The 27,623-nt window shown below is 36.6% G+C and overlaps 2 protein-coding genes across 6 annotated transcripts in view; one reads left to right on the forward strand and one right to left on the reverse strand.

The window, feature by feature from the left end:
• Positions 1-27,623, forward strand: part of prkaa2 (protein kinase, AMP-activated, alpha 2 catalytic subunit) — a 133,002-nt gene that overhangs the window by 14,467 nt on the left and 90,912 nt on the right. For 2 of the 3 annotated variants that reach the window (XM_059647891.1, XM_059647892.1), the window contains exons 5-9: positions 1,119-1,206; positions 5,222-5,446; positions 6,281-6,785; positions 9,917-10,043; positions 11,614-11,777. In XM_059647891.1, coding sequence (XP_059503874.1) covers positions 1,119-1,206; positions 5,222-5,446; positions 6,281-6,785; positions 9,917-10,043; positions 11,614-11,777 — 1,109 coding nt within the window. Of the gene's footprint in view, positions 1-1,118; positions 1,207-4,828; positions 4,861-5,221; positions 5,447-6,280; positions 6,786-9,916; positions 10,044-11,613; positions 11,778-27,623 lie in introns of those variants that run through there. The other variant, XM_059647893.1, reaches the window with a different exon arrangement.
• Positions 24,812-27,623, reverse strand: part of LOC125456090 (FYN-binding protein 2-like) — a 91,823-nt gene continuing 89,011 nt past the window's right edge. For all 3 annotated transcript variants that reach the window (XM_059647890.1, XM_048538792.1, XM_048538793.1), the window contains 3 exons: positions 26,326-26,488; positions 25,213-25,246; positions 24,812-25,136 (listed from right to left, as the gene is read on the reverse strand). In XM_059647890.1, the coding sequence (XP_059503873.1) occupies positions 25,124-25,136; positions 25,213-25,246; positions 26,326-26,488 (210 nt within the window). In that variant the 3' untranslated portion in view covers positions 24,812-25,123. The remainder of the gene's footprint in view (positions 25,137-25,212; positions 25,247-26,325; positions 26,489-27,623) is intronic.

Below are 27,623 nucleotides of genomic sequence, written 5' to 3' on the forward strand. Positions count from 1 at the left end.
TTAAATGGTCCAGCCTGTATCCTGAGACCACTTGTTCTGGACTCTCTGGCCAGGGGCAACAGCATCATTTTATTCTTTAAAAGCTTCAATGAATACAGGTCGAGTTTTTCCTGCACTCCCTGAATGGCAATTGCATCTTTTCTTTGATAAGATGATCAAAATTGTACATGCTATTCCAGTTGTGGTCTCACTAAGTGCCTGTACAATTGCAACAAGATTTCATTGCTCCTGTACTCAAACTTGTGTATATTAATGATGTACAATAATCTAATGCATTAGCATGCCCAGTTAAATCCAGTTTAAGTAGAAGGAAAGAAGTTAATTTTGTTGAATGATTTTACATTGGTAGTAACGGTGGCTCAGTGGTTAGCACTGCAGCCTCACAGCACTAGAGACTCGGGTTCGATTCCAGCCTCGAGTAACTGTCTGTGTGGAGTTTGCACATTCTCCCCGTGTCTGTGTGGGTTTCCTCCCGGGTGCTCCGGTTTCCTCCCACAGTCCAAAGATGTGCAGGTTAGGTTGATTGGCCACAGTCCAAAGATGTGCAGGTTAAGTTGATTGGCCGTGCTAAATTGCCCGTAGTGTTTAGGGGTTTGTGGGTTACAGGGGATGGGTCTGGGTGGGATGCTTCAAGGGGCGGTGTGGACTTGTTGGGCCGAAGGAGTTTAGGCATCCAAAAATGGAGAAGATGTATCTGTTTTGATTGTAAATAATAATTGTTAGTTGGTAAAATTACTTTAGAGTGCAGTGAAAAAAGAAAAATGATGATTTTTGGACGTGTAACTAAGCTTTTATTAGTGTCAGGTTTTATATTTGAGATGGTTTAGAAACAGTAAAAGAGGAAATTCAGAAATGATATAATGTGGGGGTAAAAATGGTGAAAACACTGTTTGTATTTTCAGTTGCTAATGCCATTTAGATTGCTGTGTCTGGTTGGCACATACAAGTTGGACATAAAGGTCTGTGCTATATGGCTATGAGACTGTGACTTTTCGAACAGATTTTTATAATGAACCTGTGGTAACCATACAAATTTTATTGAAATATTAGAAGTAAATTAAAATGACCATACTGATGCATGGGCACGCAGCCATTAATATAATTTCTTTTCGTTGTAGGCCTCTCTAACATGATGGCTGATGGGGAGTTCTTACGCACCAGCTGTGGCTCACCAAATTATGCTGCTCCAGAGGTTATCTCAGGCAGGTTTGTATACCTGTGTTTGATCTCAGCATTTTCTTCAGCTTCTGTAGTTAAATGAGATTTGGTTGACTTTTCTGTTAATAAACAATCCCCAGTGAATTGCTATTGTCTTCCCATGTATTTTTTTTAGCTCTGCAGCACAATTGACTAAAGATTGTATTCTACATTACCTTTATTAGTGTATTTTATTTTAAATTTCTGAATGAATATGTATTTTGGAATGGAGAGAATGCTGCAAAATTCATCATATTGGGATGTTGCGTTCCTAGATTGGGTGTAGTATATCTGCATGTAAAGCAAACCTCTGCCAGTTCTAGTCCAAGAACCATTGTTCACAGAAAAGCCTTATGATATCTTGAACCTTTCAATCAGTGGCAATGCTGCCACATGCCATTACTCATTTTCCCATCCAGACATCACTGCATATTTCTTCCAATCCTGACTGTCAGAGAAATGTGTAGTGTAACATCTGGTAGAGAACTCCAACAAATGGAGTAGAGGTGGGGAAGCGAGGTCATGCTTTTTTTACATACCAGCTGCTGCATTCATGTAAGTTAAGAAGTCTAGTCTTTGACTGTGGGTTAGTGAATGGATGATTAAGTGGTTTTGTAATGAGTAGATATAGCCAAGTATGTGGTCAGGTGGGTTGGGAGAGGGGATATTAGTTGGATCTGGACTGGTGGCGGCATTGCTAATCAGATCTGATTGGTTAGTGGGAGGCTAGTCAGGTGTTTGGAGTCGTCTTGTCAGGGGTAGGCAGATGTGGGGCATGTGGGTGGTGAGCTGGGAATGTTGAGCCTGGTTGGATGCGATGGTAGTTGGGTGGCCAGGTAATAATGTGAATGGAACCTTGTTTAAGTATGGTAGTGGTGGGTAGTCTGGTTGTGGAGGATTTAATGGTGTAGTCAAAGGGTTGATGGTATTACTTTTGGTTGGTTCTGGAGTTATCCAGGTGCTACACTGGTTTTTAGACTGTCTAATGTCTCCTGGGTAACTACTCAGGTAAAAACCTTGGATAAATCCCAAGTTTCCATATCTGGCTCAGAAGATCCTTTCAGGGCAGGGAAATTGCCCATTGGAAATTTAAACAGACTGAGCAATTACACACAGATCCCACATTGTGACTACTACAAGGCCCTGATGCACATTATCTATTCTATATCTGGTCTCTGACGATTTGCAGAATAGAAGATTGGAGCAATATTTCCATTGAATACAGTAAATATTCTAATTGGCTTTATTGTGAGATATCACATTTCTTGTTGGTGTGGAAATAGATTCAGGATAAATGTAGGGTTATTATCTACAGACTCAGTTCATATAAGATTTTCAGAGCCAGTACCATTATTTCCAACATTATAGGTATTTTATTACTATTAGTTTCTGTCCCATTTTCAGGGGTTCTATGCGTTTAAACTTTTTTCAAAAAGAAAACGTATTTTTTTCCCCAAATCCTGACTGTTTTAAGTTAGTTAAATGAATGCCCTCTAAAGTATCTAAATGAATGGAAATTTATTTGATATGGTACAGATTATTTTAATGGCTTGATGATTGGCTGACTTTGGTTTCAGTTACTTATTGAATGTGACACGCACATAGGTGCCATTTAATCATAGATCAACAGCCTAGATGAATGAAGTGGAAGATAGAAATACAATATTTTGCAAGGTGGAACAGAATAGAGGAAAAGAATGTCACTTCTTTGCAGATATGTGATTTAATCCACAAGCCAAGGAATATAATGGTTACAGTCCTAATAAATTTTGATATTTGATTCATTTTTTCCTCTTTGTTCTATCTATACCCTTTACAATGAGCCTGTGTAAGGGTGTCTTGTGTTGTGGTTTACATAGCTGTCAATTCTTCTTGCTTTGCCTAACTGAAATATTGTTTTGACAGAGTTGGCAATGTTGAAAGTGTTAAGATTGTATCATTGATAAGTGAACAATTTGTTGATTCTATCGCAAACTAATAAACAGGACCAAAATACAAGTAAAAAATCTGCAGAATGATATGAGAACATTACTGAGCAATATTTTGAGTGCTAGTAATCCAACACCTGTTCCCCAGAGTTGGATTTTTAATTTACTATCAGTTGTTATCCCAATTTTTAAAAAAATTTAGATTAAATCTTGGAAGAATAGCAAATATGCAGATTATGTAGCAAAATTCATAAAGATTATAAAATTTCAATGTCTCCATTGTCACTTTGTATTATAAAATTTATGGATTATGGAATAATGTAGCAATTTCAGTACTTCGATAAAACTTTGTGGTGATTTTAACTGCTGTCAAGCATGATATGTTCTGCAAATGCAAAATGGTTTGAAGAAGAAACTTTGCAACAAATCTTTCAGATACTAACATTATTGCGGAGCTGTGTTGTAATTCACTTTTAGTCACTAGGCCACACTTGCTTTTTTAGAAATAGAATTTAAAGCAAAACCATGGTGCTTCTGGGCTAATTGTCAGGAGTAAGTGGAATAGTGTGTACTGTTACGATTGTGCTAGGGATCTAACATGAATTCATGCGACCATATCTCAGTACATCCCCAGATTGTATTTGGTTGTTCCTGACACACACAACTAACCTCTATGCCCTTAAACATTAGCTGATACTAACTTATAGATATTACAATTTGAAGAGATTACAATTTCTAGTATTAAATATTCTGCTTACTCAGGCACCTTTTCAAATGTTGGTGAACAGCCTTTCTATGACGTGGAAAGTGTCCAGCACCTTGTCTGTGTCAAATTCTTTGAATTTCACCTTACCCGAAAGAAGAACCTAAGAGTCCACTTTTTGGGGATTTGAGATATTTCGAATTGAAAATATCTCATTCTTTCCTCTCTCCTCTTCAATATTACCTCTTTTTAATGCCACGATTTTAATGTATGTATGGCAAGACCAAGTGAAAGTAGCATATTTCCTTCCTCAGAAAGGCATTAGAGAACCAGTTTGGTTATTAAGTTATCTGATTGTTTGAAGGACAAACATTCTCATAAATCATGGTATGTGACCTTGCTTTCTATTGATTATTAGTCCTGGTTTCTGGATTACAAGTTCAGTAGTGTAATCATTACATTGTCACATGCCCCTATTTTTCTTTCAATAGAATTGATTCAAAGTTGCAAAACTCCTGGGCGGATATCAGCCCTCCTTAGAGCTATTTTTTTGCACAACTTATAAGCGCCTTACTTGAATGAGCTACATGATGAATTTCCTTGATCAGGTATGATCTGTAATAAATAGATTTTCCTCACAGGTCTTAAAAAAGGCAAGGCAAAGCTGAAATCTTTCCATGTAACTAGCAAATCAGATTTTAAGTGACTTGAGCCAGAAACCTTTGCTAATTGCAGCAAGCTTTATATGTTCTAAATTGGGACTTCCAAGTCTTTACTTAAATGTAGGAATATAACTGACATACTGAGCATTAGACTCGACCAACCTTAATCCTGATTATCAGAATTTAGGATTATAATCTGGGACTGCACCTGTAACTGAATCAAAAGGAGACTAGTTTTACTAAAATAGCTGTTGGTGTCGTTGTCAACATCTCGGAACGTAGTTTGTTTTAATAATAGTTTGTTTTGACAGCCATCATTTTCTCCCGTTCATTTCTAGGGAATCCTCTTGTGTTACGTATAAAAATAAAGGTAATTTTCATTAATTTATGTAGTTGTGGAGTTCATGCCTTCCATTTTCACATTTTGTAAATGCTAATCTGTTAATTGCTTGACATCTCATTTTCAGCATCTTCCAGAGTCTGGCTAATGCAATACTATAAGCACTTCAACTGGAGTGAACTGGTTATTGTACTCCGTTATTTTGTTCTTTTCTTCATTATTTTGTTCTCTAAGTCTAAATTGATCAAATTGTTTAGAAAAATATAAAACTACATCATTGCAAATAAAATAGTTTTTGTTTCACCACCTATTTTATATTCTTCAATGTATGGTAGTTGAATGCAAAAACATAACAGAATCATGCCATATTAATATTTTCTTCATTTATTAGGTTGTATGCAGGCCCAGAGGTGGATTTTTGGAGTTGTGGTGTGATTCTTTACGCCTTGCTGTGTGGGACGCTGCCTTTTGATGATGAGCATGTGCCAACACTTTTCAAAAAGATCCGTGGTGGTGTATTTTATATTCCTGAGTATCTGAACCGCTCAGTTGCTAATCTTCTCATGCATATGCTGCAGGTTGACCCGCTGAAAAGGGCAACTATTAAAGACATCAGGTATGATCTGTAACACTTATACTATATTTGCACACACTATTTTTGCTCAGTCTTTCACTCCTTTTTAAGAGGTTATGAATCCTATGTTTTGCCAGATATCTCATCATCTGTAGTTCGGAAGGAAAAATAGGTATAATCTGTTCTCATGCCTTTGGCTAAGCAATATGGTATCTTATACTTTCACCTCAAAGGAACTGTTGTGATGTTACTACGATATAAAAAAACTGTCTCAATACAGCCATGCCCTGAGGGTTCATTCACACTTTTCTTACTACCCCAGTCCAGTTAAAGTGTGTGACAGACTGTGGGTGCTACTTAGATAAATAAATGAAAATACATTTTTAGCATCAACTATTCATTGGGAATTAATCTGGGTAAATACATTTCCAGTGTTTGAGATGGGAATGAGAATGAGCACAGCTTTTTGTGTAGTTCCCCAGATGACAGGAATGGGTTAGGAATTTGGCAAGAGGACATTGAGATCTGGGCTGTCCTCACCTTGGAGCATGAGACTATTTGAAAAGAACAGGGAAAGGGAGAGTTGAAAGTGAATGATCAAAAGGGGGAAGGAAATACTGATGAAGAGGAGAGGCAAAAGTGGAAGAAGTAGAGAAAGGAAAGGGAGAATCTGGATTCAGACAACAACACGATACAAGACTATTTGCATTCAGTTACTGCTCTGAAATTAAACACACCAACCCAAAGTATAATCACCTATTAGAAAAGGAATCTACTGTATGTTATCAGAAAGTCTGAAAGGATTATTATTGTTATGAGTTGTTATTTTAATGTTGCATAATGAAAACTAAAATTTCATTATAATTTCACCAACAGGGAACACGAATGGTTTAAACAAGATTTGCCAACTTATTTATTTCCAGAGGATCCTGCATATGATTCCAATGTCATAGATGAAGATGCAGTGAAGGAAGTTTGTGAGAAGTTTGAATCTACTGAGTCTGAAGTTATGAACAGTTTATATAGCGGTGACCCACAAGACCAGCTGGCTGTGGCTTACCACCTTATTATTGACAATCGGAGAATTATGAATCAAGCTAGTGAGTTTTACCTGGCATCAAGCCCCCCCACAGGTTCATTCATGGATGATAATGGGTTACATATCCCACCTGGTGTCAAAGCCCATCCTGAGCGCATGCCCCCTTTGATGGCAGACAGCCCGAAGGCACGCTGTCCACTTGATGCGCTGAACACTACTAAACCCAAACCAATGGCATTGAAGAAAGCAAAATGGCACCTTGGAATTCGCAGTCAGAGTAAACCATATGATATTATGGCAGAAGTCTACAGAGCCATGCGGCAGCTGGATTATGAATGGAAGGTAAGAAATAACAGATTTTAAAAGCAAAACTCATTACTTCTCAGGTATTTTTGTCATGTTCTCCATGTCTGCTAGTACTGTTTTTTTTTCCTGTTTCTAAGCCTTAGCCAACACCACTCTAATATTAACAGTCTGAAAATGTACAGCTTGAATAGGCTAATTTATCTTTCACACTTGAATTCTCCTCTTCCCTATCCCTGATTGTAGAAAAGATCTGTGCAGTACATCTAATAGAATGTCTGAAATTGGGAGCTGGTGTAGTTGTGACTTGAGGTAATGAGATACAGTGTTCTTTTAATGATTTGATGCAATGATGTTTCTAGTTCACCTCATTTCTACCTGCAATTTTTAATGTAGATTTAAGATGAAGGACATGACTCAGTCGTGAGACTTCAAATGTGTTAGAATACAAAAAGATGTAATATGCTGAAATGTGACTCATGCATTTTTTTTAACCTTCTCTAATCTTATTTTTAATATGGTGAAAGATACAAGAAGTAGTTTAGTAAAGATTTCCTTGGACCTGTCCCTGCTCCACAGCGGTAATGTTGTAGGAGTATGATAAAAGCTGGATTTGTGGCCTGAATTTCCATTGCAATTTTGATTAGGTTTTATTCCAAAAGGTTCAGAACGTTCCAAAACTTTTTTGTGTGTGCACTTAACTTTGAGACTTTGCAAGCACTTCGCGATGCAGCTTGTTAAAAGTTCATTTTTAAGGTAAGGGTGTTACACTCAAGGCTGGTTTTGTCCTTGCTTAGTTGCCACTGAAAGGTATTGATTGACTTTTTCAAACTATTGATCAAAAGAGTGGCTTTGTAGCTCATTTTCTCCAAGTTATTTGTGTTAATGAGATTAGTTTGGGGTTTTAAAGCTATTTTTAAGTGATAAAGAAAGCCACTGTTTTTTCCTGAAGTTTTGCAATTGCAAGACAGTTTTCTGATCACTTTTACTGATGGCTTTTTAAAATTTCAGTATTTTTTCTTATTTCTACATTATTTTTCTTATGATGACTTCAGTCTTCAAATTGTCACAATGTGATTTGGATTGGTATACTTTTAATTATTTGTACAGTGAGATAAGTATCTAGTTATCCATCCAGGTAAATTCACTGTAAAGCCTTTTGGTAATTGCTATTGTTTACTTTGTACATTTGTAACTTCGTAAGATGGAAAAGCACCATGACTCTAAAAATGAACTAAGTATAGCGTTTCCAACTTGGGTAAATAAAATAAACTCAACTAAGAACTAAATTAATCCATTATAAATTATTTTCACTTATACAGGCCAGGATTTTCTTTGGAACTGCTCCCACTGTAACTTTGGAAGTACAGTAAAAAATCCCATTAATAACTAGTGTTTTCATTGAAGCCACAGCAGCGGATTCAGAAAATTCTGAGGAAATCATCAGCTGCAATGTCTCTCATGCCTTTCACCATGTTAAACTATTTTTTATTCTCATGTATACACATCTGAAATAGTTTTATCAGGTCATCGATTTACTAACTGCTATTTTGTACAGAACATTTTGAAATAATACCACTCGGATCAAAGTTGGTAAAAGATCAAGAAAATTTGTATTTTCTTTCAAAAAATGAATTCTAAAATATATTTATTTTAGCTTGTAGTGTAGATATTTATACAATCTTTGTTAGTAGATGTTAGCATGGGAGACAGCCGATATTACAAAATTTGTAATCAGACATAGAAACTTCAGTAGGATGGAAGTGAAAGTGTAAGCAAGAATAAAATGCTGGAATTTACTGATCAGATTGAATAGCCCGTTTTCTCAATCAGAGTGAGAATTTTTTGTTATTAATGTGAACATTGGAACTTACAATGGAAGTCTTGTCAATCAAGCCGTGTCAACAGCAAAGGAGAAAATGGTTTTGAGTGCAATTTTTTTTCACACTTTATAAATTGATACGTTCACATTTTTCAACTTCAGTTTTAGGATGAAACATTTTTTATGTTACTAAGATTTGGGGAAAATATTTGCTCTATTGGTAAAGTTGTGTTAGGTCGGAAAGAAGAACAGAAAATGCATATAATACACAGCAGTCAGGCAGCATATTGAAAGAGAAATGCTTAATGTTTCAGGCTAATAACCTTACATTAAAACTGGGGGAAAAATTGGAAAATTAATTGATTTGCTCATATTGTGGCCTCCTCTGAAGTGCAGAGAACCATTGCAAATTGGATGAGTACATTACAGAGCACCTCTGTTCATTCCACAAACATAAATCCCCAGCTTCAGAAGACCTTTTTTTAATTTTTCACTTTGCTCTCAAAATGACATCTCTACTCCTGGCCTGATACTTTGTTCAGTAAAGCGCAGTGTAAGCTGAGTGACAGCACCTTATCTTTTGATTGGATGCTTTACAGTTTTCCAAACTCAAAGGCCAAGATCGTATATTCTGGCCTCCCATTTTGTTTTCTTTCTTTGTACATTTCAGCTTTTCTCTTATTTTCACTTCCAATCGGCAACATACTTGCTCTAGGGCAAATCATTTGTTTGTTTCTTATTTTGCACCAATACCATTCCCTGTGCTTTGCAAAACTAATGTTCCTATCATTTAGTTGGTCTGTCTTCCTTCCTCGCACAAACCTGCATTTTGTACTTGTTCCATATACCTCTTGCTCAAACTTATTACATCTAACTCTTTCCAGTTCTCGTGAAAGATCATCACCCTGAGAGGTAAACCCTGTCTCTCCACTGATGGTCCCTGAGCATTTCCAACATTTACTCTTTTAAGTTTAGATTTCCAACATTAGCATAATTCTATTCTTTACGATGTCATATTTCTGCTGTAGGTTCCCAAATGTCGTAAAGCCCAGCATTAAGGCTTGATCTAGATTTCTTCAACTGTTTTTTGCTCATTTTTATTTTCCAAATCCTTTTAAGTATTCTTTTAAATGGCACAGTGGTTTGCATTCAGATTCTGGGTAGTAATTTGCTTTCAGCTCAGGTTGCCCTTATGGATGATATTTTACTCAGTAAGTCTTAGTCTACCTCTCTCTCCCATCCTTTCTAACTGTATATCCCAGAATGGTTTTGGAGCATTAACCTTGATCAGAATTAATGCCTTCGACTCTGCTGTATGGTAGATCTATAATAAATTACTTTTTCCGAGGTGGTGAATCCCTACCATCTGCGTGTGCGTAGAAAGAATCCAGTGACAGGGAACAATGTGAAAATGAGTTTACAGCTGTATCAAGTTGACAATCGCAGCTACCTGCTAGATTTCATGAGCATTGATGGTAAGGAAGACATTTGTTTTATTTTTGTGTTCTTGTGTATTATCTGCAATTAAACTAAAATGTAGTGAGTATTATACTGTTGTTCAGTAGCCAGCATTTTATATTTCTCAACTGCATAATACCACAAGACTTTGGTGGAAAATGAAATTCTGCTATCACGGTCTTGTGTGAAGTTACTCTTAAGTATCTAGGAAGTTAACAACATCAAATTGTGCATTTATGGAAAATCTCAGAAATGCCTACAGGTCCATCTGTATTTGTTAAGAGAAATCATGATAGATTAATCTTTTGGATGTAAATCCGTTCATTAGACTAGGAAGCTGGAAAGACCTGAACTTTCAGAATGAAAAATAGAGAAAGAAACAGACACAAGTGGACAAGTACAATTTGAAAATGAAGATTATTGCCCACTTCTTGCACTTAACCCCTCTCTCAAGCTGTATATCACCCTATCAAATGATTACATTTGAGAAGATATTAATCAATCAAAAAGGGTAGCAGTGAGAACTAGATAGTAATCTGTGGGAGGCAGTGACAGTGCACTGAGATAAAATATTAAGTAAGAAATGGCATTTCAGATATGAAAAAACTGAAAAGTAAATTGCTACTGAAATGCAGCACATCTGAAGGCAAAACTGCTGAAAGTATATATGCTGTTGTCAGTTCAAGTGGGTGTTTAAAACTACAGTATAGCTTTGGCTGGTCAGACTTGAGGAATTTCTTTAAATGGTGTACCTGACATGTTGCATTGAAATTTAAACTAGTCTTTCTGTCGTGTCTGAAAAATTTCATTAGCGTGTTGTGGATCATAAATAGTGAAAATCAGTCTAAACAGTTCAATCTGAACTTCAGTCATATTCTAATTTTTAAGTCTTTATTTATGAATACTTGGTGAATTATTATATTTATGAAGGTTTGGTTTAGCTAACCATTTGTGTAAGTGCACATTTAAGTCGATGCAGTTGTGCAAGTCTTTGACTTGTAATGCAAATTGTACTAATGTTAAACAAAATTGAAAAATGTTGAAAATATATTTTAGGTTCTAACAAGTACAATTTAAAAATTAATCTCTATAAAACAACAAATGCTTAACTTTGGATCATAAATTTAAAGTGTAAATTTAGTCCATTCAGAAGTGATACAAACTTGAGATACTTGCATGGATGAAGGCAGAGCTGTGTTAATGAGTTACATGGAATTTAAGTGGAAGTTTTGCATTATGGAAATTTGGGCATTGTATGAAAATGGGTGAATCATTTGAATATGAGTTTATGTCATCAAGTCATAGTTAAGCTGTTGTTCAAGTAAATTCCAGGTTTCTCGTGACACTTTGGGTTGCTATAATATTTTTAGTATTTACGTTACATTCTGATATAAAAGCCGAAATGTTGAAATGAGCAGCAGGTCTGTCACCACCTGCATGATAAATAAGTTAATGTTTCAGTGGAATCCTTCCTCTTAACTGGTATGGTTGAGCTTGTCATACTTGCATTATCAATGTAGCTGTGCATTTTGTTTTTATTTTTAATTCCGGTGTGTTTATTTCTTTGTTTTTGCTCCCAATGATTAGATGATATTATGGAACAAAAATCAGGCTCTTCCACTCCCAAACGTTCAGGATCAGCAGCTTTGCTGCACAGGCCAAGACTGAGTTCCGATGCAGTAGCTACTGATGGCCAGCCTCTGACTCTCGTTGGATCACTCCCCACTTCTCTGACCGGATGTTTGAGTTCAGTAAGTTCCCGAAGTGGGAGCCATACAATGGATTTCTTTGAGATGTGTGCTAGCCTTATTACTACCCTGGCTCGTTGACATAATACAATCAGCTTCCTGATAATTTATTGAGCATAAGCTCTTTAACCCTTAAAAAAAATTGCAAGAAAACAACCTCTCCACTTAGTATGTGTATCTTGTACTTTGGCACTGGTTATAGACCATGCCAGTTTGCAGTTGGTGCTTGTGTTTCTTTGGTATTGTGGCGGCTGGAAGGTAACATTTGCGCATTACCATTTGGAAACTCTGCAGTAATATTGCGGACCTTTATTATTGCACCTGTTTTGCAAGCCAAATTCATGGTATTATACGGGTTTAGAAATACATCTGGAAAGTTGTAGAAAAACAACTTTCATTTTAAAGCAGTGACGTGCTACAAAATGCTTTAAATTTCTCATAATTTAACATGTTTTAAAGAATTGATGATCATAAGATGTTTTAGAGAAATGGTTGACTGTGGCAGTTCATCCTTTGAGGCTGTGAGTAGATGGAAATGCTTATTTCTCTTCAGGTTAGTTGTGGCTAGAAAGCTATAACGTTAAAACTCTAATTTTATAAATAATTGAGGTAAATTACATTTGAAATTAAAATTGAAATGGCTCATTTGAAGTTACATTATACGCAGTTGTTCAGCATTATTTTACTACTGTTTTGTTTTATTGATGGCTGAATTACATTTACCTATGTAGAATTGTTAAGTATAACCCAAAAGGTCCTGTGCACAAACAAAATTAGCTTGAATTCTTTGAAACACTCCCTTATAAATATTTCCCAGCCACCATGAATATTCCTGCACACTGCGTCTTTCACTTGACTTTTTAAAGTTGACAGTATACTCAGCGAGATTTGGTTAAATGTGGATTGAATGTTGAATTTTATTTAAATATACACACTATACCTTTACAGGACAACTGAGATGACAAATATTGTCTCAAAAATAGTTGATATTTATAGCATTAATAAAGATCCCAAATTGAGGTTCTTTGATTGACAATGCCATTCAGTTTGTCCTGTCACTTTACTTACCAGTAAATTTCTGTTTCTCACTGTCAGGTTTTCTGTTTTATAAGGTCTGCCAACTTAAATTTAAATGTTTGAAAATAAATCAAGTAAATTTAAGATTATATTTTAATTTTCTTTTGCAAAATGGAGAAGCATTTTGAATTACACTTCACCTAACTTTCCTTGCCTTCCATGGAATTTATTTTGATTTGGTTGTCTGATATGTTGTATTTTCTGTTTTAATTTCAACCTCCCAACATTCACCGTTTTGTGGTATTCCTGACCGTTGCCATCTTTCTATTACCAAGCATATAGTTGCCTTTCACTCTTAATAACACCATCTAATCGGTAGTCATAAGTACTTACGATTTTAATTAACTGAAAAGTATGTTGATTATAATTCCCTGTAACTTTTTGATTTTTGAAGGTAGTTCTGGCAATGAGTTTAATCTAGTAAATATCATATGAAGATACTGTATGGTTTAAAAGCATGTACAATTAATCTACATGTCAAAGTCTACAGACTTTCAAGTGTATTGCCACCACGTTGGTACTTAGGCCAAATCTCCAGTTGTGCCATATCCCAAGCTCCATCCTTTTCTTTTATTTTGGGGTTATGGTGCTGAAATGGTTGGGTGGGTGGAGAGAAGTGGTCATCTGGAATCTGTCATGACTTCCCATGTTAGGTAGAACAGCCTTTTGAACTAACTCCCAGGCAAGAGGTTTTCTTGGCCTCAAACTAGCTTCTACCAGCTAACAGAAAGAAGACATATAAGCATCCAGAGTGGAGCCCATGAGTGTCCCCTTCCTGGTAACTTAAAAAAATGATGAGTTGGAAGAAAAACCTCCAAATAGTTTCAAATCATGCTTTGGAGCAAAAACAAGAGTGTACACCTAACTTGTTTTCTGAATTTCTTTTTAAAAAAAAATTTAATGAAATTTAAATAAACCCTGCAGACTTGAGCCGAAATTATGCATCTGTACTGTAGGTCAGCTTTATAGAGTTGAAGCCCAAATATTTGCTTTTTTTTCCCCTGAGGTTTTGTAATTTTTATTACATGTTTTTTCCAAGATTGTTTCTGTTCCCAAATTCTAAACAGTCATAGAGGTACCATAGAAAATTGATGTAATTAATGAATATTTCACTCCTTGTATTTTAAAAAAAAGTTCATCATCCACACCAGATTCAGAAATGTTTACTATAAAGTCACCTTTGAAAATTTCAGGTGCCAGCAACCAAGTAGTTTCATCATGTTTGAGCTAAGTAGATAGAAGAGATAGACTAATGAACGGAAGGTAACCATATGCTGTTCACATTGAGTCTTGATGATTTAAGTATTAGTTCCTCATCCTCAAACACACCTCTCCTTTGTTGTTTTCTTTAGAAGATTTGAAGTACAATTTAACAAAACCAATGTTAAAGTTTCTTCCCATTGTAAGACAGCATTGTCCCCATGCATCTTCAACAGGGCTCAGTACATATAAATCAAGAGGAAGATCCAACACTTTTTTAAATTTCCACTTTTTCACTTTTAGTATCTTGATGCTGATTATTATACTCCATTGATACAATTGATTTTCACAGCCTGGACCCAAGTATTATTTTAAAGTTGTGCCTTTTATTTTACTTTTATTAACATTGCCAGCCACTGGCTTTAAGGAAGTAGTTTAAACATACCCTTGAAACATTGACGTAAATGAAACAGTTGCGACATGGTACTATTCCTGCCCCAGTTCATCTGCTACTGAAACCCTTGGATATCAAGACTTGACTTTCCCTCTGCATACCTAGATAGCCTCTAATCTTTACCCTCTGCAAATCCAAGGTACAGCAAATCAAGAAAGCTGAGAGAATGTTGTGTTTTATTATGAAGAGAAATTGAAGAGCAGGGTGGTTATGATTCACTTATACGGGGCATTGGTGAGTCTGTGTCTAGAGTAGTGTACAATGCTGATGATGGTACTTAAGGATGTTAATATGTTGGAAGCAGTTCAGAGGTTTACTACATTAATGCATGGAATGAGCGGATCGCCTTCTGAGGAAAGGCGAGACAACCTAAGCCTGTATTCTGTGGAATTTAGAAGAATGAAAGGTAACTTAATTGAAAAGTAAGATCCCGAGAGGACTTGACTGAGTGGATGTTGTGTTACCTGTTATAGGGGAATCTAGAATGAGGGGCCATAGATTAGAAATAAGTGGTCTCCCATTTAAAACGGATTAATTTTTTATTTCTCTAGGGGTTGTGTGTCTTTGGAATTTCCTTCCTTAAACGGCAGTGGATGCAGATTTTTTAAATTTTCTTTTTAAGATAGCGGTAGGTAGTTTCTTGATTCCCAAGGGGATGAAAAATTATTGCAATATGTGAGAATGCAGAGCTAAGGTTAAAATCAGTTTAGCCGTGATCTTGTTGAATAGCAGAACAGGCTCAGAAAGCAAAGTGGCCTATTGTTCCCTGTTCGTATCAAAAATTTAAATACCAATGTCCAAATCACACCAACTTCAATTCACCCCAATGCTTGCTGATCTATTTTGGCTATTTGTTTGGCGACATGTTAATTTTATGATTGGACTCCTTGTGCTCTAACCCGTCAAGTGCGGCCTCATTTGGAATATTGCATGCTGTTCTGGCCGCCCCATTACAGTAAGGATGTGGAAGCAATGGAAAAGGTCCAGAGGAGATTTACCGGGATGTTGCCTGGTCTGAAGTGCAGGCCCTATGAAGAAAGGCTGAGGGACTTGGGTCTGTTCTCATTGGAGAGAAGGATGCTAAGAGGGGATTTAATAGAGACCTACAAAATGATCAGAGGATTAGATAGGGTGGACAGTGAGAGTCTTTTTCTGAGAATGATGACTTCAGCTTGTACAAGGGGGCATAGCTACAAATGGAGGGGTGATAGATTTAAGACAGATGTCAGAGGCAGGTTCTTTACTCAGAGTGGTAAGGGCATGGAACCTTTCCTGCGAATTTAGTTAACTCAGCCACATTAGGGGCATTTTGAACAGTCCTTGGATAAGCATATGGATAATGATGGGATAGTGTAGGGGGAGGGGCTTAGATTAGTTCACAGGTTGGCGCAACATCGAGTGCCAAAGGGCCTGTTCTGCACTATATTGTTCTATGTTCAATGACCTCACTATTCTCCCTACTCTTCTTTCTCTCTCTGTCTCTCCCCCCCCCCCCCCACCCCTGCTCCTATCCCTATCTCCTGTAACCTGATTTATCGTACAATATACAGGATGGTTACATTTATCCAACTTGGCTAGTTGGAGCATATTCCAGTTTTAATCACTCCATTGGTGACGGTGATGTCATCTGCTGAGGCCCTGGACTCCCTCTCTAAAACCCTCTACCTCTCTTTCTCAGATGCTCCTTAAACCTACCTCTTTGACCGAGTTTTTGGTAATCAGCCCTAGTATAACTTTGTTGTCAGATTTTGTTTGATGCTTCTGGAATTTTACTACATCCTGTGGTATTATGTAAATATAAGTTGTTGTTATAATCTATGCAAAGAATAATTGAAATGTCCTAAAATATTTAATTACACAACATTAGCACCAACCCTTTTTCTTTCTTTAATTCCCCTCCCCTCCTCATCTTGTAAAACATGCCTTTACCATGTGTTAAGAAGGCATGATGGTTATGAACTGGTGAACATTGTAAGTGAAAGAGCAGGATCTATCTCTTTTAGCTTCTACGAATGGCATTGGGCAATCAAGAGTCACAAACAGTGTGAAGAACTGACTCATTGTTATTTAGTATTTAAAGTAATTCATTCTTCATTGCGTGAAATGAAGAAATAACTTCTTGCCTTAGCATGCACACTATGTATTTTGAAGTAAGTCATTCATGTCCAGTTGATCTTTTCAGTATGTCCCTGTCCTTGTAGCAATAGGCAGTACTGGTTGGACTAGACGTAACTTCCTGGCTTATAAATACATTGCGATTTTATGGTACATTAGAAGACAAAATGTTACAGTATCAGTTGCATGGAAAGCAACTGTATGAGCTTATAGATTTTACTTGAAAAAGTAGCTTTGTGTATCCCCATCTGTTTGTATGTTTCTTGGCAATGATCTGTAAGCAAATGGAGCACCCATTTTCTTTTTAAGTATCAGAGCATTGAAACTTGAATCATGCTTGAATTTTAAAAATTGATGTAATTCCAGATATCATCTTATGCCCTAGTTGAACTTTAGCTGCTTTTATTTTGTCCATAAAATAACCATATTTGAAAGGCTCATTTATGTGATAATCATTTTGTCTCTAATCACCTTTTAATTATATTGAAGTGAATACTTGAATTAGTTATTTGGTATTTTCTTTTTTTCATTTTGTAGCTATTTCTTTCACAATTTCAGTTTGCTTGTAGGTTTAAAGTTGACAATGAAATTGTAACTTAAACAAAGCATAGTTTAGATTGAACATCAAGATTAAGCATATTCCCCTATGATGGGATACATTAAGCTAAAAAGATGGACACTACAAATGCAATGATATTCACAACTTAAATTTCTGCAAGGATTTAGAATGCATTCAGTTAACCTTAAAAATTATGTTTCCCGTGGTGTTTCAGTTGCCTTTTGTTTAAAGGATGTTTGGGAGCAGACTTTTTGTGCACAGTTGCTTCCAGAAATCTGACAATTATGATGCAGGGCAGTAATAGAAAATGCTGCTCCATTCTTGGTACCACTGGAACAGAATTTTTAGCTAAGCACTACTGGACGATATCGTACAACATATTTCCCTGGTGATTGGTCTTTTTCTGGACTGGGGACTTGCATGCTTCACTGCTTTGTGAACTAACTGAATTGTTTTGCTAAGGAACTACCTAAGTAGGCATTGTCAGATATTGCTTTGGAACTGATCTGTTTTACTTTTGTGAAGTCAAACAATACTGTATTTGTCAATGCGAATGGAATTTGTATGTATTCAATTTTTACTAAGGTTACCATGAAAGAGGGTGTAAATCGTAAAAGACTGTACAAGACAAATCAGGGTACACTTAATTTAGCATGAGCTGTGAAACTGAGTGCTGCATCATGCCACTCTGGCAGTTTGGAGCTATTGTACATAGTAAAACTGGACCGACTTTAGTCCTTGTTGCTGTGTGCTATGGTTGCCTTAAAATTTTAACATTATATCATTATGATAGCTTTATTCTTTGTCTTACTGTCATGTATTTATACAACAATGTACTTTTTCTGTATTTGCAGGAATAAGTAACTGAAAAGTTTGTGTTTGAATGTTTTCCTGCAGAAGTAAAATGCATGATATTTGTATGTTCTATCCTACAGTTTGTAATTGCAGAAAATACAGATGTGTGGAACAGTTTGCTTCACTTCATTTTTTTAAGGAGAAACCAGTATTAATCTCAATGTGAAGTTTTCGATCTTTGTTAAAAACACTTAACTGCCTGTAGTTTTACCATATTTTGCTGAATTTTCTGATCTAATATTTAATGAAGGAGCACAAATATTTGAGAGCTAACATCAAGATGAAATGGGAGTTTGGAAGCTATTTTAAAAAAATTAAATATGGGAAAGGGCAAGGTCTGTCAGAATCTGGGGAATTGTGCCAAACTGGATGACCTGAAATCTCAGCCATTACCTTGTCATCAGTGTTAACTTTGAGCTGTGAAGTCTTTCCGCTTGAATCCAAATAATTAATTTAACAACTATCCTAATAAGCAAAATGGTATTAAATGAGTAAATGACCCTACAAGCCCTCTGATTTTTCTAGTGTGTCATGGGATTTTTCAGTCTTCAAAATTGTCTGGTAGAAGACCTAAATCTGGAAAACTGTTTCTAATTAACAGGTTTGACACTTTGGCAATGTTAATTTAACTTCAATTTAGAACTGATGTCACGGATTATTATCACGAGTGAGTAATACATAGACTCCTGGTTAGAATATGAAGGCAAAAGTCTCTGTAATAACTTTGCTGTAGTGGGAGTAATTTCATTCGGGCTGGATGATCTAAGATGGGCCATTTCATAATCAGCTTGCAGAAAAATCTTAAGTGAATTTTCTCACAGCATAGGTTGTTCACCTTGAAGTTAAGAATACAGACCTTAAACTGGAAGGGGTTGCTTGGTATATAGTACTCAACTCAATTTTTAAATTTTGTTATTCTACTTCTGATTCTCATGCCTCTGCATTATTGCTTATTGGGCTTACTGAGAGGTTTTCATAGCATTAAAGCAAACATTCAAATTCCAGTCTGTCAGTTTTTTTTCCAGCTTGGATAAACATAGCAGCAAGGCTAAGATATATCCAGTGATTAAATGGAGAATTTTTTAAAACATGTCTACTATTTTGTAGATATTTATCTAAAAAAAACATATTTGCTGTTATGGACATGGCTACCATCTATTTTGGAAGTAACTGACATGAGCTTTAATTAAGCCCCGAGTTCAGTGTTCATTCAGATGCACGAAAGGTTTCTCTTTTGCTTGCTACAAAGATCCCATTCCAGTTACTAAGGGACATGGTGTTTGCACTTTTGAGCTGGCGTGAGAACACTAAGGTTCAAAGAGTGGTTGTTATTTGAAATGGCATGTCATGTTAGAGGATGGCAAGAGCTTGGAATTGAGAAATGTCCTTTTGCTATAGAAGAGTCTCCTACGTGACATACCTGTGCTACACATCTTGACAGTTCTTATAATTTCCAAATTGTGTATTCTAGCATTAAAGTGCTCATTGTTACCAATTAAATATTCATGTATACCAATTTATCTTAAACTAGTTTCACCACTACTTTTGCCCAGAAAGCACTGAATTTGACAGCAGTTCACGATTTTTGTATGTGACTAAGAATTTTGTCCATAATGACATGTGCAACTTATTGTTCCTGAAATATAATGTATTGCATGATATTATCATGATTTCTATTTGCACTTTAATAAAAGACATTTAATTATTTAGGTCTGTAATCTCGTGTCATACTCTCATTTTGATCATTGCTTTTCTTCTGTGCTGTAAGAGTTTGAAACTAACAGTCTGAGACGAATTTTTGTTTTGTTGTGTTCTCTCCATTCCAATTGGACATGACCCACCATTTTGAAATACTCATGGCTTAAACATTGTTTCCTTTCAGCAATTTTATTCTCTCTTGCAGTTATCAGGACCAGGATACAAAAGACACCACTTTAAGCAGCATAAGAGGGCACTGATTAGTTGGGCTAATCAGTAGCATGAAGATTTAGCAAGAACAGTTAACGGTCAATCTTAATTCTCAGACCAGCAAATAGACTGATTAGTCAGGGTGTTGCTGTAGAAATGCAGCAATAATTGGAAGAAAATGAGTCGTGAGACACTGTTCAAATTCCTTTTGCCTATAGGTACTTTTACAGGGTAGATGAAATGTTTTGTTCCCTTCACTCTAGTGCACTTACTAGCCAGCTGTTCTTTTACAATAAGTAAAGCTGTTGAAGTTTGATTTCTCCTTGCCCCATTTGATCAGGCTGTGCAACAACCTTTGATGGACTAGCAGTGCCAAAGTTGTTTGGATTACAAGAACGTCTGTGCATCTCCATACCCTCATGTTTTTTTCTAGTCTTGGGCTCCTGCACAATACACTAGATAATTGTCTGATCATGACTACAACATTTCTACTTAGTTACTAATTCACTGCCACAAGGAAGTCATTTGTTGTCAGTGATCTTAATAAAAGAACAGCAATCCACTATCTCAATTTGCAATCAGCTTTGAATCATTTTCAATTTGATACAAGTCCAGCTGTTCCTGTAACAGGATCTCAATCATTACAGATAAAACGTGTGTCAGGACTCTATGGAAGTCTGCTGTGTATTTGTGCACTGAAATTGTGTGGGCAGTTTAAACTTTATGGGGCTGATTTTCACTATCCTGAACCCGCTGCAAAATCGTACAATTAGGTCAGATATGCAGAACATCCCTGTAAACTCACCCTAGAAATGTGTTTTACTCAACTGAGCAACAAAACCTAATGTGCCTCCCTCTCTCTGCCATCATTCCATGGTCATTCATTTGCTAACCCACCAAAAGACTTGGACATTTAAAAACGGGTGTTTTCCTTCTGTCTCTTACACCTGACAACCTGCTGTTGGGATGCTTCTGGGAATGGGGAAATCACAGCTTTAAAAAAAATGTCAGTACTCTGTGTACTGAGTTCTGTCGAGAAATTCGACACCTTTGTGGTCAGTCTGCAAAGTAGGTGCACCATCTCTAGTATCACTGATCTAGATACCGCATTCACAGGGATTCTACTGAAGGCACAATCCATATGAACTACTGTGGGGTAGAATTTAAAATAACAATTGAGATTCAAGTTTAAGGTTTTAGCAAAGATTTATAGCTCAAGTTGTGGCTGGGGTTGTTGACTTGCTCATCGAGCAGACTTGTTCTCGTACAGCTATTTTGTCATCATGCTAGGTAATGTCATCAGCGGAGCCGCTGATGAAACGATGTTGTTCTACTCCGCTTGGAATTTTTCCTGTTATGGTGAGTTGTCATTTCCGGTTTGTTCTGTGTAGGTTTGTATATCGGGTTCAATTCTATATGTTTGTTGATTGCCTTACAGATTGAGAACCATGCCTCAAGAAATTCCCGTGAGAGTGTCTATATTTAGTTTGGACTACTATAGTTACCTTGTCCCAGTTAAACTGATACCAAGGAAAGTTTGATATGTTGTTTTGCTGCTAGCTGATATTCGTGCATTTTCATGGCTAGTTTCCTTCCTGTCTGATGTTACATTTCTGGCAGTCATTGCATGATATTTTGTAAACTACGTTAGTTCTGCACGTTGTGGGAATGAGATCTTTAATCCTTGAGTGTTTGATGTAGCATGGCTGAGGGTTTGTGTGCTATGATTCCTAGGAGTCTCGTCAGTTCTGATAGGCTCTTGATGTAAGGCTGTACTGTATACAAAACGAGAAGTGACACAATAGACTGGACAGTATAAATTCCAAGGGGAGTAGTACAACATCGCTTCATTGGAGGCTCCACTGATGATGTTGCCTAGCATGGTGACGAAATGTCTGAATGAAAACAAGTCAACAACCTCACCCACAACCTGAGCTACAGATCTTTGCTAAAACTTTAAACACCTATAGGTTCAACACGCTAAAAAATGCCCAACAATGCAATACTTTCACCAACCAACTGAGCTCTACCCGTGAACAACTTCACTTCCTCCACGAATGCCTCAGGAACTAGGTACTGCCCTGCAGTGTGAAGTACAAACCTCCACTCAACAACCCACAGGCATTTAAAGTTGAATAGAACGGATGCAGAATGCTACAGGTAATGATTATTGATACCCCTAACTGACAGTACAGGTATGTATGACTTGTACTGTTCTCTGTTTCTATGTTACCATAATCTTGTCATGGCTGATTTTTATGTTATCTTTTGATGTCTCAGCTTTATTCACATCAATCACCATCCCACTAGCCACATTACTAGAGGAAACAGGAATGCAGACCATCAGCAATGACAACATACTTAAACTACTAGACCTCTGCCTTGACACATTGATCCATTGTACACTTGACCATAAAAACAAACTATGTACACCAATTGGGGTTACGCATCTCAGGACTCGTTGCAGAGGCAGTCATGCAAAGAGTAGAACACACTAGAACCCTCCCCTGCATTCTACCAAAACTGTGGATCTGGTAAAGTAGACGACACATTTGTCATGATTAAATGCAACAAACTAGAAGAGATGCACCATCTTGGTTAACAATGTATTCACAGGATTAAATTCATGAGAGGAGAAGAAAACAATAATCAGCTTCTGTTTCTGGACGCCAGAGTTGACACTTTGTCTTTATGGTCAAGTGTACAAACAGATCAAATTGTCAACTCTGGCGTCCAGAAACAGAAGCTGATTGTTGTTTTCTTCTCCTCTCATGAATTTAATCCTGTGAATACGTTGTTAACCAAGATGGTGCATCTCTTCTAGTTTGCTGCATTTAATCATGACAAATGTGTCGTCTACTTTACCAGATCTACAGTTTTGGTAGAATGCAGGGGAGGGTTCTAGTGTGTTCTACTCTTTGCATGACTGCCTCTGCAACGAGTCCTGAGATGCGTAACCCCAATTGGTGTACATTGTACACTTGACCATAAAGACAAACAGATCAATGTACACCAATTGGGGTTACCCACTTCCTCCACGAATGCCTCAGGAACCAGGTACTGCCCTGCAGTGTGAAGTACAAACCTCCACTCAACAACCCATAGGCATACAAAATAATTGAATAGAACGGATGCAGAATGCTACAGGTAATGATTATTGATGCCCATAACCGACTGTACAAGTATGTAGGACAATAGGTTGGCATGACATCGTGGGCCGAAAGGCCTGTACTATTCTCTGTTTCTACGTTACCATAATCTTGTCATTGCTGATTTTTGTTATCTTTTGATGTCTCAGCTTTATTCACACCAATCACCATCCCACTAGCCACATTACTAGAGGAAACAGGAATGCAGACCAGCAATCCTCAACTTCCACAGCAACCACCCCAATGTCCACAAACAAAGCTGTGTTAGCACACCATTTAAATGGGCCACCACTCACCACAACAGAACTGCACAAGAAAGAGAAGGAGCACCTATACAAAGTTTTCACTTTGAACGGATAAGCCCGCAACTTCATCTGCAGTTGCCTACTAAACAGACAACACCAAGAGATCACAGTACACCCTAATACACTGTCCTACAACTGACAATAAGACTCCTAAGACCATTAGGAATCATGGTGGCACAAAAGCCCACAGCCACACAATGACAAATCTCAAGGATTGAAGACCCCATTCCCACACCATGCAGAACCAACGTAGTTTAGAAAATATCATGCAACAACTGCCAGGAACATCAGCTAACAGCAAAATGATATGATGAGCTTTCTTTAATATCTATAAACTAAGACAGTTAAGGCCATCAGTTTAACTGGGACAATGTAACTTCAGTAGCCCAAGCCAAGCATAGACACGCATGGGAATTCCTAGAGGTATGGTTCTCCACCCATAATGCAATCAAACATAGAATTGGACCCCAAATACAAACCCATGCAGATCAAGACTGGAAATGACAATTCACCATAACAGATCAGACAGTATAAACTCCAAGCAACATTGCTTCAGATGCCTCACTGACGATGTTACCTAGCACGGTAACAAAACGTCTGAATGGAAACAAGCCAGCTCAATGAGCAAGTCAATATCCTCAGGAATTGAAGTCTACCCACAAATCATTCATAGGACAACCATATTCTCTCAATCAATGTACTACATCATATTAATCTTAAATTATGGTAGGTTTTGTATACGATTTTAGAAAATAGACTGTGTTATTATAGGATCTTGATTTTAATCTCACTTTGCCCACAGAAACAGATGAAACCTGAATTATCAACATAAATCTGCAGTAACTTCAAATGTTCTTCAGGGTGGCAAGTTTTCTGCCAATTAACAAAAGACCACAAATGCCAGTGATCTAAAATGAAAACAAGACTCCCAAAAATGAAGTTATCTTTTGTCCTTTAGAAGCTGACCAGTTGAGGTCACTTTTCAGAGTGACATCAGTAGAGTGTAAGATTAAATTCAGAATGTCAAGCCCCAACCCCCAAGATGCGTTTTAATTCATGGGACATTTGCTATTGCAAATCACCTTTGTACTTTGTGCCTTTCACTATGTAAACAGCAGCATATAATTTTTAAAAATATACACTGGTTCACCACCATCATCTTTGAAGAGAAATCAGACCAGGCCCAAAACGTTAAATCTGATTTCACAAATGCTGCCAGACCTCCTGAACTTTTCTAGCAACTTCTGATTTTGTTTCCGATTTACAGCATCTGCAGTTCTTTTGCTTTTGGTTTTTTACTGTTATGTGGACAGGTAAAACTCAAAGAAGAAAACCTGTAATGGTTATTTTCCTGCTGGGCTATCAAAAATCTCAAGTAGCCCCTTTTAAATTACAAAACAAACTAGTTACACAAATTTGTTTTATATTTTATTCATTATACTCCAGTCAAATGTGTTTTTTTTGGATTCAAACACACATTAATGTGCCTTTTGCTCAGAAGTTATCAATGTGATGACACTATCTGCCATATCTTGCAGCAATTTGTACAATCATGTGTATTCCAGGAAGATTGTGTTTTGCCTTTCCGCATCTTTTATTACAATAGACAGGCATTTTGATGTGCTACTGAAATGACTGTGCATTAAAGTGATAGCTATAAATATACTATATACAGAAATTCTCAAAACAATGACGTGTTCATTTCCTTCCAAAGTAAAGCATTCCTGTTAATTCTGGTTTCTGTAAAGAAAAACAGCTGTCATTTTTGAATTTAAAATAAATATTTCTTTTTATGTTAAGCAAAGTTGTTCCTTACCCAAATGTTAAATGCCGTACGTGAACATAACCATCTAAAAGAAACAAAACAAAATAATCCTATTTTGTAAATGTGGTTTCAAGTTGTTAAAGTCAGATTTGAAGAAAAATTCTACAAACATTTCATTTCCACCAATTTTATGTAATGAATTATCTGAAATTATCTCAAACTATCCAGCAGTTTTTCATATTTCCATCTAACGTATATTACAAACTGAACAAAAGGAATGTTACTTGGTACTTCTCCTCAATCACTGAGAAACAGCAAAACTGTTTACACAATTATTATTTTAAACATAAGCCAAATCGCAGGTTGCATAAAAATTATTCAGAAACTTAACTATTGAATCAAGTACTTATAAGTATTAACTCTTGATAAAGGAATTGCACCGAAAGCTACAGGAAATCTTTGATGAACATTTACACTTCTGTAGTTTGAAAATCACTCACTTTAGAAACAAAAGTTAAGCAGATTAATTTAGTATAGAAAATATCAGGAGGAGGATGGTTGAATAACAATGAGACTAAAAATAATTTCAGCCATATTGCTTGTCAACTCAATATGAACCAATAGAAAATGAGCAATTAATAGAAGCAAGAAACCAGGCTGTGATAATGGCAAGAAATTCCTATCTCTCAGAAGTAAAGAGGTTCTTGCTGGGATACTGTTACTCATCACATATAGGAAAAAATAGTCACCATTCAAGGACATTTAAATATAGGGCATGCAGCAGAGATAGGAAATGATTAGAATTGAGCTGAACTTAAGTTTCAGTTTTGTCTGCACACTTTCCAAAGCACAAGGTTGTCCAATGACTAGGAACTGAAACTGCTAGCTTAGAGTTACTGATGCCATATGTAGCAATCTTACTACCACTCAAACTCATTAGTAAAGCTCATCACTAACCAAAAATCATAACAAGGATATTCATAATCTGTGCAGTATAGACCAACGCAAACCTTGACCCATGAGGATGCAGTTTATATTATCCAAGTACAGATTTCAAATTATTTTCACGACTTGCACCCAAAGATTTTAATACATTGTCGTGAGAAAATAAGCGATTTTTTAATGTATTTGAATCCAGTGTAAACTGTAACAATAGCTACTTACATTTGCCATCTGAGTTTCGACAGATAATTTGGTTTCCTTCTCCAATATCAATCACATCCAGCTTCTCTCCGGACTTTATGGGTAAGTACAAGGATCCTTTTTTCTCCTTTACGGCATTCTGCTCTACAACTGCAATGTTTTCCACAACTATCTCCTTAGTATACTAGAAAATATCCATAAAAGGTTGAAATAGAGATTATTTAGACATACCATGATACAAATGAGGAATCTCAGCTGTTAAGAAAGGAAGAGCATATAGCTTACGTACTATCATTTCTGGATATACATTCCACACCGTACATACTTTGTAAATACTCAGTCCTAAACCTCTAATCATTTTAAATCTATGGTCTACCACTGTACTTGACTCCATAATTATTACTAAGCACTACTACTAATTGAACATCATGGATAAGAATAAAACTTTCTTCAGCTCAATATAGACTATTACGTTCTTCTTCTAGCAACCTGAGCGCTAGGCTATGATTCCATGAATATTCCAGCTCGCTCATATAGCTAGTAGTTAAAAGAAAGTTGCCATGGTATCTTGTGTAAATGCCCCAAAGTTCAAATTCCACATCCTAGTCAACAACAGGATCATTTTCTGCCTTGCATCATCTACTCCTTTGTTAACATCTCAACTCATAATTATCAATAGAACCTTTATCCAGACCTTTGGCATCTCTTGCCTCTGTTATTCTGCTGGAATATCAAGCATTACAAATTTCAGCTTTTCCAACACTCCACTACTTAAGTCATACTACAACCCTTCAAAATATTGAATTTTAAAAACTTGTTCTCATTTATGGTGTTGTGGTGCAGGATGCTGTGTCCTGCCTTGGAGTTAGGAGGCTTTGGTTTCAAGTCTAGGACTTGATGGCTATGGGAGGTGAATTCATAACATGCTCAAACAAATGAACTTATAAATACAAATCAATACACACCAATCGCTGATGGTAAGAGTGGACAGTTTTTTTAAAAAAAAAACTTTACTCTTGGGATGACTGTGTGTTGCTGGCTGGGTGAACATTTATTGCCCATCCCTACTTTCCCTTGAGATGGTGATGGTAAGCTGCTTTCTTGAATCGATGTAGTCTGTTTGGCATAGATACATCCACAATGCCATTAGGATTCCCAAATGACCGTGTGGTTGAAGGTAACTGGAGACTATCACAATCGTCCATAGCTCATCACCGATTTCATTGTTGCATTCTTTAAATCCATTTGACCTCTCACCTACTTCAAAAGCTGCCAATTCGTTCATTCAACCATCCCTTCACTTCACGTCAATCTTTGAC

Source organism: Stegostoma tigrinum, chromosome 8 (genome assembly GCF_030684315.1).
Source record: "Stegostoma tigrinum isolate sSteTig4 chromosome 8, sSteTig4.hap1, whole genome shotgun sequence".
NCBI lineage: Eukaryota > Metazoa > Chordata > Chondrichthyes > Orectolobiformes > Stegostomatidae > Stegostoma > Stegostoma tigrinum.